The sequence below is a fragment of the Heterodontus francisci genome, chromosome 13 (assembly GCF_036365525.1).
Source record: "Heterodontus francisci isolate sHetFra1 chromosome 13, sHetFra1.hap1, whole genome shotgun sequence".
NCBI classification, from domain to species: Eukaryota; Metazoa; Chordata; class Chondrichthyes; order Heterodontiformes; family Heterodontidae; genus Heterodontus; species Heterodontus francisci.
Genome location: NC_090383.1, coordinates 5,846,218 through 5,859,485, shown reverse-complemented (window position 1 = coordinate 5,859,485; position 13,268 = coordinate 5,846,218). Strand labels below are relative to the sequence as shown.

The window sequence follows — 13,268 nt, the reverse complement described above, 5'->3', positions numbered from 1 at the left end:
AACTCATAAGCAACTGGCAGAAAAATATTTCCAAATGCTCCATCCAACTTTACCTGACAGCATCTGAGGATCTCTTTATACATCATTGAAAATGGTCACTTCCCAACTTGTACCACCCATGGTTGGGAATCGGGAGCAGGTGGTGGTGGTAGTCAGGTTGGCAGAGACAAAAATGGTGCTGAGGTCTAAATTACATCACTTGGCTCAAATTTGCAGGTATGCATAAACCTGTTTCTGACAGGAGATTGTCATGCAGGCCCCCACCTGCCCAGAATGAGACACATTAATTTCACCACATGGACATTAAATTTCAAATTGTTGCTGGGAAGAAGACAAGGCCTGTTACAAGGCGTTGCAAGGCCCCTGTCTGGAAAGTAATTTTTGCAAATTAACAGACAGTGCTTGGAACAAAAGAGTTATCCCCTGCTCCAATACAATCCACAAACAGATGTGGTCAAACCAGTTAGTCACATGACTAACCTGCTTGGCAGTCTGGGTTTTTTTGTGGACAGTTTGAACTGAGAGTTTGGGAAGAAAGCTGTTTGCTCCTGGATTGAAAAGACGTCTCCTGTCAGCTCCCATCTCTTTCTCACTGAACTCCAAACCCCACTGAAGACACATGAACCCCAAGAGAGAAAAGTCTGCGACAGTGAACAAGGTTCAAGAATACTGGGCCCCAATGAAAAGCAAGATCTACCTACAATCAAAGACTACAGCAAGCTCAAAGCACAGTAACAAAAAACCCTCTTCAGAGATTGCCTCAAACATTTCCACTTTATTTTTCTTCTGCTCTTTCTGTCCCTATCTGCATGTGTGTATCGCGTATGCATGCTAGCATGGGCGTGTCGTGCATCTGTAGGTGTTAACCGAATTAGAGTTTAAGTTTAATAAATTTCAATCTTTCTTCTTTAAACCTAAGAAAGCCTGTTTGTGCTGGTTTCTTTGCCTTATAATTGGAAAGCAGTGAACAAGGATTCACCAAGGGGAAGCTAAAAAGACGGTGTGTTTAACATTAAACCATGTTGCAGTAAGACCAGGTGAAGGCTGAAAGGGAACCCTAGACCTCTTTCTCACCTGGTCGTAACAAGGTCGAACCATGAGAATTCAAGTCTGCCTGAAAATCGGTACAGACAACGAAAATGTAAGTCAATGGAATTAGCAGCAGTTCCATTTTGGTTCTGAGATTGCCCTGCTTTTGAGATGAAAATTATCAGCATCAGAGACTTTCCTCATCTTAAATTGAGTTCTTTTTATCTGATTATAAAAAAGCAAATGAGTTTGAATTTTGAAAGCAAAACAGAAAATCTTTAATCACCATGTGTATTTTGTTGATAGCAGCGAGAATGTTTACATGTTTTCATTGCTTTGAGACACAGGACTGGATTTTACCAGCCCCCCGACGTGGGGGGTTGTGGCAGGGGGGCCCGGAAAATACCTCCAGGAGAGGCCCGCCACGGGCCTCGATGCTGGGAAGGCCCCGCCCCATTTTACCAGTGGCGGCGAGGCCTCAGGGCGGCCCCCCACCACGCGGCAAAAAATCCTAATTTACATATTTAAATAAATGATAATAAATGAACTCCCACGCCTTCGGATCTCCATTTGGAGACCTGAGGCAGAACACCAATGGGGAGGGGGGAGGAGTGAAGATTTCGGGGCTTTAAACATTAAAATGAAACGGAAGGTCGTGAAACCCTTTAAAAATGGCAGAGACGCTGGACGCCATTGCCAGGATGGAGCGCCAACCCCCTCTACGTCATCGGGGGCAGGAAGTCCGCCTCCTCCATGTTAATGAGTCGCTGTGCGAAGTATTACAGCGGCTCCATGGCGCACATCTCACGCTTGCGCTGTGCCTGTTTTGAAGCTCACCCGGGAGATCGGTGGTGAGCTATAAAAATTCAGCCGATGGAGATACCCACCAAGGAACCAATCATAAAATACCAAATTCACTGTTTCCTGAGACACTTTACAAAGTCACAAAAGTAAAGTTGCTGGACATCCCTCCCCCTCTTCTACCTCACCGCCTCCCCACCCCCTATGGCTGGGTGTACCTAGGGCATGAACCTCCAAAGTAGGGGTGGAATACTCAGCAAATAAAATTGGGAACCCCTGAGTCTACATAGCAAAAGTCAGCCCAGTTCAGGTTTCATTCCATTTTAATGGGGATTCAAACGCTGCCTCAGTTAGAATTCTGTAACGTTCTAGCATTATTCAATCCTCACACCAGATTAGTCAGTATATGACCTGGAATTAAAGCATTCAACAGTCAATTACAGGCATTCTTTATTGCCTGATGTAAATAGATATATCATCTGGGAATGTGAGTTCACACTACCCATGTATCTCAATGTACCTCATTGCTTGTAGGATCAGCACACAATGAGTTGAAACAGCGTTCAATTCCCCTGAACAGGGATGTTTTGTGAAGGATGAGAAAGTTATGGAATGGGAAGGTCACTCATCTATGTCTTGAGGGTCTGGGACATGTTGTTTGGTCACTGTTTATAATAATAAAGTAAGTGAAGAGCTTTAGTGGACCAAGTAACCATGGATTATTGGGAGAGATTGAGATGACGATGAGTGTATGTTGGCTCCATGTTATCTGAAATCTGCATTGTCTGCCTTTTGATGTATTGTAGATTCGTGTTAGTATGCATGGAATGTAGAGATCAAAGTTAGAATTAGTATAAATGTTTTGAGTAAACCACCGTTTGCTGTAGTCAGGCTGGAATTGTGAAGTGTGGTACTGAGTTCTTACAGGGAGTATTGAACTCCATAATAAAGAATCATATAATTATATGAAAATGTGTTGTTTGATTTGACTGAGTACTCATGTTGGATTGTGTAACATGAGCTCGTTAAAGACAAAGATCTGATTCTGTGGTTGTTCTAACTGATGTCTGTGTTTAGAGTAATGGAAGAAAATAAACTGGAAAGCAGTCCAACATAACAGCACAAAATTAACAATACATCAATTAAATAAAAGAAACATCAAATGCACACAAGGATGATTCCCTGTATGACTTTGTGCAGTCATAATTGATCTCGAAACCTTTAACAATTAAAGCATTAATGAGGTTTTGGGGTAACCCAATAGCAATTACAGATGAAATAAATGCAGAATCATTTATCAGGCTGAATGGTTCCCTGTTGAGCATGTAAACTGGATATTGTGTCATGTTTTTTATGAATATAGCTAGGAATGCAATTACCGTTTAATAGCCAGGGGTACTGCTGAATCCAGATATCTAAATGATGCCTCTTCCATGCAGAAATGGCAGAACAATATTCTTTAATGTGCATTTACATAAAATGAATAGCTTTCATTTCACATTTTAAGGTGCTAGATTAGGTGAAGTTATGGAGCCAGTTTGGAGTCTGTGGTCAGGTAATCTAATAGCTACTGTGGCCTCAAAGTAAAAACCCATAAAAAAAAGAACAGTATAAATGAAAAAGCCACTGATGGAGCTGGCTGGAAAAATGGATGTGTTGGGCTGCAACATTTAACTGTCATGATGTTTTATGCTGCACCAAAATCTGAAAGCTTCCTGAGGCAAAGGAAAAGAGTGTGAGAACATTTTTGCTAGATGGACTCCATTCACAGAATACCTTTAATCCATGATTCTGTTGGAGTCTGTGCAGGCAAAGCGAAAGCTCAGGTTTGTAGTTCTGTTAATGTATCTGCGGTTTCTGACTACCCAGAGAATACTTTCTCCAGTCTCTGTCGGGTCTGCTGTTTCAACGTATGAGCATATTTTGTATCTTTACCGGTAGAATACAGCTTTATGGTTTTGCTTCTTCACAAGCTACACTGGATCGTCATTAGTGAATTGCTGAAGGATGGTTATGTGTGTGTGCTGGCAAAGGACAATCTTCCATACTTTAATGTGCTTACACTATTTAGACCCTTGCAAAGTTCACCCATGACTACTGTCCCCATCTACCGAAAACTGACTGTGCTGACTCTTTGATAGAGGTATCAATTAGTGCAACTCCCCTGCTCTTTCCCCATAGCCCTGTAAATTATTTCCCTTCAACTCTTTTTCCAAATCTCTTTGAATGTTACAATTGAATCTGCTTCCACTGCCCTTTCAAGCAACGCATTCTAGATCATAAGAACTTGCTGCATAAAGAAATGTCCTCATCTCCCCCCGGGTTCTTTTGGGCACTTACCTTAAATCTGTGTCTTCTGTTTACCAACCCTCGTGCCATTGGAAACAGTTTCTCCTTAATTACTCTTAACAAAACCTTGCAAGATTTTGAACACCTCTAACAAATCTCCTCTTAACCTTCTCTGCTCTAAGGAGAATAATTCTGGCTTCTCTAGTCTCTCAAGTAATGGAATTCCCTCATTCCTGGTACCATTCTGGTAAATTTCCTCTGCTCCCTCTCTGAGGCCTTGACATCCTTCCTAAAGTGTGGTGCCTGGAATTGAACACAGTATTCCAGCAGGGGCCTAATCAGTGCTTTATAAAGGTTTAGATAACTTCCTTACTTCTCACTCTAAAAGGGTATTTACTGGCATTTTCTTGTCTGGGTTGGGGGTGGGGGAGGGGAAGAGGGGGAGGGGAGAGGGGGAGGTGATTAATTCCATCTACATATGAAGATTTGGCAGAGATCAGGGAAACTCACCAGGACTACAGGTTCCAACCACCCAGCATCATTTCTATATGGTGAGTGGGGAAGGAACAGCCAGGGAGAGGGAAGAGGGAATTCCCGGTTGGATGACGCTCTGCGTCCCGGCCTGAATTTTACAACATTTTCCACTGCAATTCTGCCCCCCACCTGCCCCTCCTTTGTCTTATTGGGTCAATCAATTAATACTAAAAGCGAAGGCTTACATATTCAAGACTTATAAACATTGTATAATATATCAGGTGGAATCAAGACTCTCTCTACTAAAATTCTAATACAATTATAAAAGGTCATAGGAGCCTAAATTTAATACTGTTGTGCACTTTGTTTTACAAGCATGGAATGGAACGAATGATCAAATTCAGCAGAGCGATTGCCTGCGTTCGATTCACTTGTGTTTGGGCTGCCACATATATTCGTCAGGTTTTTTTTTCAAAGACTTACCCTAATATGGTGCCTGGTGAAGCTGTTGTGCTCCTCCTGCCTCTATATTAATACTCTGGGCCACTGCTGGCTGTGTTTGTTCCCCCTGATATTTCCCCCCAAACCCCAACTCTGATTGACCTGTTTGATACGAGCAAAATTTCACTGGCAAGACACACGGGTCAATTGGAGGTCAATATTAGAGCGGTCCGAGGGCTCTACCCATTATCAGGCGCTTTTGAATTGAGGCTTAGGCCCAGAGAGTCAAGCAATCTACAACCTCTGTCACATTGGGAGTGGGACTAATTCAATCTGAATTAACCAAGTTAGTAGCTGAACCATACAGGCCCAAGTTCATTCCAGGAGTTTCTGATCTCAGAGACAGTTCTAGTAAGGTGCTGCAGTTAGCTTTAGCACATCTAAGTTAAGGAATGAAGATGGACCAGGATTTTCATTCACGATTGCTATCCAGCATCCTCTTCTGCAAAGCGCCTGTGTGGCTATTGGGGCGAACATAGGAACAGGAGTAGGCCATTCAGCCCCTCGAGCCTGTTTCGCCATTCAATAAGATCATGGCTGATCTGTGACCTAATTCCATATAACCTTTACCCCATATCCCTTAATACGTTTGGATAACAAAAATCATTCAATCTCAGATTTAAAATTAACCATTGAGCTAGTATCAATTGTCATTTGTGGAAGAGAGTTCCAAACTTTTACCACCTTTTTGGTATTTTGTGGGCCCACCCCCGAGGCGGGGTCAGAGGCCAGGGGCCATAGAATTGTGACAGGTGGTGGGTGGGAGGGTCAGAGGGCCCATCACCGCCCTGTCACCAAGCAATTTTGCCAGGGGTGGGATAGGCTGGCAACGGCATTCCCGCCCAGAGGCCAACTGAGGCCCATAAGTGGCCTATTATCAGCCATTTAAGAGCCTGTACTCTCCGTGCTGGGATATAACTAGCGGCAGGAGGTGCCTCCACCACGCGAGGTCAGTGCCTTGTAAAATGGGGCCCCTTCTCCGTGGGCAATCTGTGGCCCATGGAGGACCCCTGCCGACAAAACCTCCACCTCCATGACCTCATCTCCCTCTGGACTTCACATCCACCCTCCCACCTCCACCTCCCCCCACCCCGCCGGGTCCTTCCAGACTGGCCCCAGCAACCCCACTTACCTAAGGTCTCAGGTTCCAGCACTGGGCCTGGGTGCAAGGCCTCCATAATAGTGGCAGTGGCCACGCTCCTGGTGGCGTCACCGATACTGCTGAGCAGCCAGCCCTCTGATTGGCTGGCAGCTCGTGGAAGTGGGATCCCCGTCTTTAAAGGGACAGAGATTCGGCACCGGAAACTGCACCTCCAGAACAACGATGGATCATGCCCGGGGTGGGGGTTGGGGGGGATTGCTAAAAGGCTGAGGCTGTGTAACCCCCCCCCCCCACAACGTTTCGGCCCAGCATCGGGAACCCCGCCACCTCCACAAGATCCTGGCCTTTGTGTATAAAAGTGTTTCCTAATTTCACTTCTGAAATGTCTAGCTCTAATTTTTAGACTATGCCCCCTAGTCCTAGACTCCCCAATCAATGGAAATAGTTTCTATCGATATACCCTCTCAGTTCCTTTTAATATCTTGAAAACTTTGATCAAGTCAGCCTTTAACCTAATTTCAGGGAACCTAGTTTGTGGGTGAGAACATGATCAGTTGGAACACAATGATTGAATAATGCAGCAACATACATGAACAAGCCTCACCCATGAATAAGGGGTAGCCCAATGTTGATTGACAGCTGTGGAACTGTTCCACACCGAAGAGTCAATGCTTTCATAAAAAATGAGAGAGAGAGAGGCAGACAGTTTGCTCAATGAATTGTTACTAATAATTGAGGATAGGAATCAAGACATTGTTGACAGTTGTTTTGTGGAAGCCATTTAACAATGACTGAGTCCTCAGACGATAGGTTGTTAGTGCGTATTTTAGCTCATCTGCAACATCATGAAGTTAAGCCACAGCCATATTCGATAGATCAATGACCAGTCCTTCTCTTTATGATTGTAATCAGAATCTTGATCCTATTTAATGGCTAAGTCATACTCTTGTTTTCTCGTCACAGGACAATCTCGTCGGATGAAAAGTTGGTTCTAACAATATCAACTGACGCATGTGAAGGGAAGGATAACTTTGTCCGTTATCTAGAACACGTTCAGGCTGTGATAACCATGAATGCCACCAGACGAGGCGACCTAAATGCCAACTTGACCTCCCCCATGGGCACAAAATCCATTCTGCTAAGTCGGCGGCCCAGGGATGATGACTCAAAGGTGGGCTTTGACAAATGGCCTTTCATGACAACACATACATGGGGGGAGGACCCCAGAGGGACTTGGATCCTAGAAGTTAGTTTTGTTGGGGGCACTGTACAGAAAGGGGTGCTCAAGGAATGGACCCTCATGCTACATGGGACTCAGAGTGCCCCTTACATAGACCAAATAGTGAATGATTACCAGTCCAAATTGGCCATGTCTAAGAAGGAGGAGCTGGAGGAAGAACTCGATGAAGCGGTAGCGAGAAGCCTGAAGAGTCTGCTGATGAAAAACTAGGCCTAGCAACCACTGCATGTCAATCTTTTATCCCCAAATCCCACATCCTAGCTGCTTTGTGATTTAAAACTACTGAAATTAATGTTTCCTGTAGCAACGTTATCACACCTTGTTGTGATCTTAAAGTCATCTGTTGTATATTGTCAGTTCATAATTAAATTTAAATGACAATTTTTTACACCAATATTGTTAATTCCACAAATTTTATGTACAGTTTGTGACTGTAAAGGATTCTTGGTGTGTGAAATTTAAAAGTGAAATCTTGCAAGCAAAGCTTTGATGGTTTCTCTTTATATTTTTGTGATAAATGTTTATATAAAAGAAGTGTGTTTCCAATTTTGAGGTGACGGGTTTGAGCATACTTCCGTATTCAAGCTTCACCTAGCTGAAAGCAATCTTTTATTGGCTGGATTAGCACCTTACACTGTGTCACTGAAGGTGGATAACATTGAGTTATACACACCCACCTCCACTGGTAATCAATAGACAGAATGATTTCTCTATCTTGGAATAATTCAAAATAAAACAGATGGTGCATTAGTAGATTACTGTTTTGTGACCGATTTCTGCCCAGTTTGTAATTGTGAGCACTTCTGTTATGTTGCACTGTACTATATTAAACAAAAACCTGAACCCAAAGTTGAAACTTTGAAGATGAAGACTTAGTTTGCTAATTGTTCATATCCTAGGTCTTCAAGCCCGAACGTTAGTAGCAAATGGTAGTGCAGTAATTCTGAACATTTATGCGCTCTTTCATATGCTGCATCATGGTGCACTACGCATGTACAGTGTTTATTAAATTCAGCAAGCTGCTTTGTGGTTAAAATTAGCAATGTTTAAACTACATATTCTGGTGAGTGGGAAAAGATCAAATGCACAATAATATGTTTCAAAATTAAACCAATTCAGCATCTGGAAATTGATAGGTGAGGAGAGAAAAAAGGATAAATGGTCCCAATCCTCATAGCATAGGAACAGGAGGAGACCATTCAGCCCCCCAAGCCTGTTCCACCTTTTACTGAGATCATGGCTGATCTGTATCTTAACTCCAACTACCTGCCCTGGTTTCATCACTCTTAATATCCTTTCCTAACAAAAATATATCAATCTCTGTTTTGAAATTTTCAATTGACCTCCAACCTCAACAGTATTTTTGGGGAGAGAGTTCCAGATTTCCACTCCCCTGTGTGTGAAAAGGGCTTCCTGACATCACCCCTGAATGACCAAGCTCTAATTTAGTTTTTTTAGTTTTTAGTTTCAGTGATACAGCACTGAAACAGGCCCTTCGGCCCACCGAGTCTGTGCCGACCATCAACCACCCATTGATACTAATCCTACACTAATTCCATATTCCTACCACATCCCCACCTGTCCCTATATTTTCCCTACCACCTACCTATACTAGGGGCAATTGCTAATGGCCAATTTACCTATCAACCTGCAAGTCTTTGGCATGTGGGAGGAAACCGGAGCACCCGGAGGAAACCCACGCAGACACAGGGAGAACTTGCAAACTCCACACAGGCAGTACCCAGAATTGAACCCGGGTCGCTGGAGCTGTGAGGCTGCGGTGCTAACCACTGCGCCACTGTGCCGCCCCTGTTCAGGTTATGCCGTGTTCTGGACTCTCTCACCCACCAGAGAAAATCTCACTATCTCACCATATCAAATCCTTTATCATTTTATGAAACATCTCAGTTAGACCTTAATCTTCTAAACTTGTAGCACTATCAGAGAAACATTTCAGGAATTAGAAAAAAAGTAGCAAGGCTTTCTTCACATGGTCCAGGCTGGTATGAAGAATAATGTTTAATGTCACACTGTTAAACATCATCTAGTTCCTGGAGCAAAATATGCAGAAACAAAGTGATATGACAGAGAGCTAACTCAAGTTAGGGATCTAACACTTCAAATTTGTAGTATTTTCAGACACTTGATGGAAAGTGTTGACGCATGCACTCCACTCAGCTGCGGAAATACCCCGCTGCCGCTGATAAACATACGAATTAGGAGCAGGAGTAGGCCACTCGGCCCCTCGAGCCTGCTCCACCATTCAATAAGTTTATGGCTGAACTGATTACTTCACATTTCCACCTACCCCCGATTACCTTCCACCCCCTTGCTTATCAAGAATCTATCTACCTCTGCCTTAAAAATATTCAAAGACTCTGCTTCCACGGCCTTTTGAGGAAGAGAATTCCAAAGACTCACGACCCTCTGAGAGAAAACATTTCTCCTCACTTCTGTCTTAAATGGGTGACCCCTTATTTTCAAACAGTGACCCCTAGTTCTAGATTCTCCCACAAGGGGAAACATCCTTTCCACATCCACCCTGTCAAGACCCCTCAGGATCTTATATGTTTCAATCAAGTTGCCGCTTACTCTTCTAAATTCCAGCAGATACAAGCCTAGCCTGTCCAATCTTTCCTCGTAAGACAGCCCGCCCATTCCAGGTATTAGTCTAGTAAACCTTCTCTGAACTGCCTGCAATGCATTTACATCCTTCCTTAAATAAGGAGACCAATACTGTACACGGTACTCCAGATGTGGTCTCACCAATGCCCTGTATAGCTGAAGCATAAGCTTCCTACTTTTGTATTCAATTCCCCTTGTGATAAATGATAACATTCTATTAGCTTTCCTAATTACGTGCTGTACCTGTATACTAACCTTTTGTGATTCATGCACTAGGACAACCCAGGTCCCTCTGCATCTCAGAGCTCTGCAATCTCTCACCATTTAGATATGCTTTTTTTACTCTTCCTGTCAAAGTGGACAATTTCCCACTTTCCCACATTATACTCCATTTGCCAGGTCTTTGCCCACTCACTTAACCTATCTATATCCCTTTGTAACCCCCTATGTCCTCTTCACAAGATATTTTCCTACCTATTTTTGTGTCATCAGCACATTTAGCAACCATACCTTTGGTCCCTTCATCCAAGTCATTTATATAAATTGTAAAAAGTTGAGGCCCCAGCACAGATCCCTGTGGCACACCACTCGCTACATCTTGCAAACCAGAAAATGACCCATTTATGCCTACTCTCTATTTCCTGTTAGCTAGCCAATCTTCTATCCATGCCAATATGTTACCCCCTACACCATGAGCTTTTATTTTCTGAAATAACCTTTGATATCTGGAAATCTAAGTACAACACATCCACCAGTTCCCCTTTTTCCACAGCACAAGTAACTCCCTCAAAGAACTTCAATAAATTGGTTAAACATAATTTCCCTTTCACAAAACCATGTTGACTTTGTCTGATTACCTTGAATTTTTCTAAGTGCCCTGCTATAAAATCTTTAATAATAGCTTCTAACATTTTCCCTAAAACAGATGTTAAGCTAACTGGCCTGTAGTTCCCTGCTTTCTGTCTCCCTCCTTTTTGAATAAAGGAGTTACATTTGCTGTTTTCCAATCTAACGGAGCCTTCCCCTAATCTAGGGAATTTTGGAAAACTAAAACTAATGCACCAACCATTTCACGAGCCACTTCTTTTAGCACCCTAGGATGAAGTCCATCAGGACCCGGGGGCTTGTCAGCCCGGAGCTCCAAAAATTTGTTCAGTACCACTTCCCTGGTGATAGCAATTTTCTTGAGTTCCTCCTTCCCTTCCATTTCCTGACTTACAGCTAATACTGGGATGTTACTTGTATCCTCAATAGTGAAGACTGATGCAAAATACCTGTTCAATTCATCTGTCATCGCCTTATTATCCATTATTAATTCCCCAGACTCACTTTGTTAACTCTTTTTTAAAAAACATCTATAGAAACTCTTACTATCTATCTTTATATTTCTAGCTAGCTTTCTCTTGTACTCTAATTTTACCTTCCTCATCAATCTTTTAGTCATTCTTTGCTGTTTTTTATATTCTGCCCAATCTTCTGCCCTGCCTCCCATCTTTGCACAATTATATGCTTTTTCTTTAAGTTTGATACTATTTTTAACTGTTTTAGTTAACCACGGATGCCGGGTCCCACCCTTGGATTTTTTCTTTCTCGTTGAAATGTATCCATTCTGTGTATTCTGAAATATCCCCTTAAATGTCTGCCACTGCATCTCTGTTGATCTATTCCTTAACCTAATTTGCCAGTTCACTTTAGCTAGCTCTGCTTTCATGCCCTCATAATTTCTCTTATTTAAGTTTAAAATACTAGTCTTGGACCCACTCTTCTCTGCCTCAAACTGAATGTAAAATTCAATCATATTATGATCACTGCTACCTAGGGACGCCTTAACTATGAGGTCATTAATTAATCCTATCTCGTTGTACAATACCAGATCTAGTATAGACTGCTCTCTGGTTGGCTCCAGAATGTATTGTTCCAAGAAATTATCCCGAAAACATTCTATGAACTCCTCATCTAGGCTACCTCTGCCCATCTGATTTTTCCAGTCTATATGTAGGTTAAAATCCCCCATAATTATCGCTGTACCTTTCTGATAAGCTTCCAACCCAAAAAGTAAACATGAACATAATAACATAAGAAATAGGAACTGGAGTAGGCCATTCGGCCCCTCAAGCCTGCTCCACCATTCAAGAAGATCACGGCTAATTTTCTATCCTTCTATCTCAACTCCACCTTCCCACACTATCCACATATCCCTTGGTTCCCTTAGTATCCAAAAATCTATCGTAGGAACATAGGACCTCTGTCTTGAATATACTCAATGACTGATTATCCACAGCCCTCTGGGGTAGAGAATTTTAAAAGTTCACAACTCTCTAAGTGAAGAAATTTCTCCTCATCTTGTTCTGAGACTGTGACCCCGTGTTCTAGATTCCCCAGTCAGGGGAAACATTTTCTCAGCATCTACCCTGTCCAGCCCCTTAAGAATTTTACATATTTCAATGAGATCGCCTCTCATTCTTCTAAACTCCAGGCAATATAGTCCTAGTCTACTCAATCTCTCCTCACAGGACAATCCCCTCATCCCAGGAACCAGTCCAGTGAACCTTTGTTGCATTCCCTCTAGGGCAAGTATATCTTTCCTTAGGTGAAGAGACTAATACTGCACATAGTACTCCAGATGTGGCCTCACCAATACCCTGTCTATTTGTAGTAAGCTGCTGGATTGTTACAACAACCCAACTGATGCCCTTATGTCCTGAGCAAAGGGAACTTACTATCTTTTCCTGCTCTGGTTTAAGTTCCACACCACTTAAGTCACTCAGCTGCAACTAAAGCAGGGATGGACAATAAATGCTTCTTTGCCAGTGATGCCCTGAGAACAAATAATCAAAAAAAACCTTCAAAGATAATTGAAAATGTAATTTTATGATTGCATTGATTATCCCCAAATATATTTGATATAGAAACATGTACTCTTAGTTTGAAGTTACTTAACTCAAATGATCTGATCATTTGATTTTAAATTATGCACAAAAACACCTGTGCTGTTAATTAACATTAATACCCGACTGAATAATTGGAACTTTTAAGAGATAACGATTACAGTGGCAGGAGTAGACTGTACATGAGTTCTGGTTTTTCAGAACACAAACAAATCATCATTTATTTAAGAGTAACCCAAAGGGTTTCACCATAGACAACTTGAGCTGCTTGACAAAGCATGAATATTGAAAACATTGGTGCAGATCAACCTCAACCAGT

At 42.4% G+C, this 13,268-nt stretch overlaps 1 protein-coding gene across 1 annotated transcript in view; it reads left to right on the top strand.

Annotated features, from left to right (window-relative positions):
* Window positions 1-7,646, top strand: part of pcsk2 (proprotein convertase subtilisin/kexin type 2) — a 76,816-nt gene extending 69,170 nt beyond the window's left edge. Inside the window, exon 12 of the mRNA XM_068044298.1 lies at window positions 7,160-7,646. Within this exon, the coding sequence (XP_067900399.1) occupies window positions 7,160-7,646 (487 nt within the window). The remainder of the gene's footprint in view (window positions 1-7,159) is intronic.
* The last annotated feature ends 5,622 nt before the right edge of the window (window positions 7,647-13,268 follow it).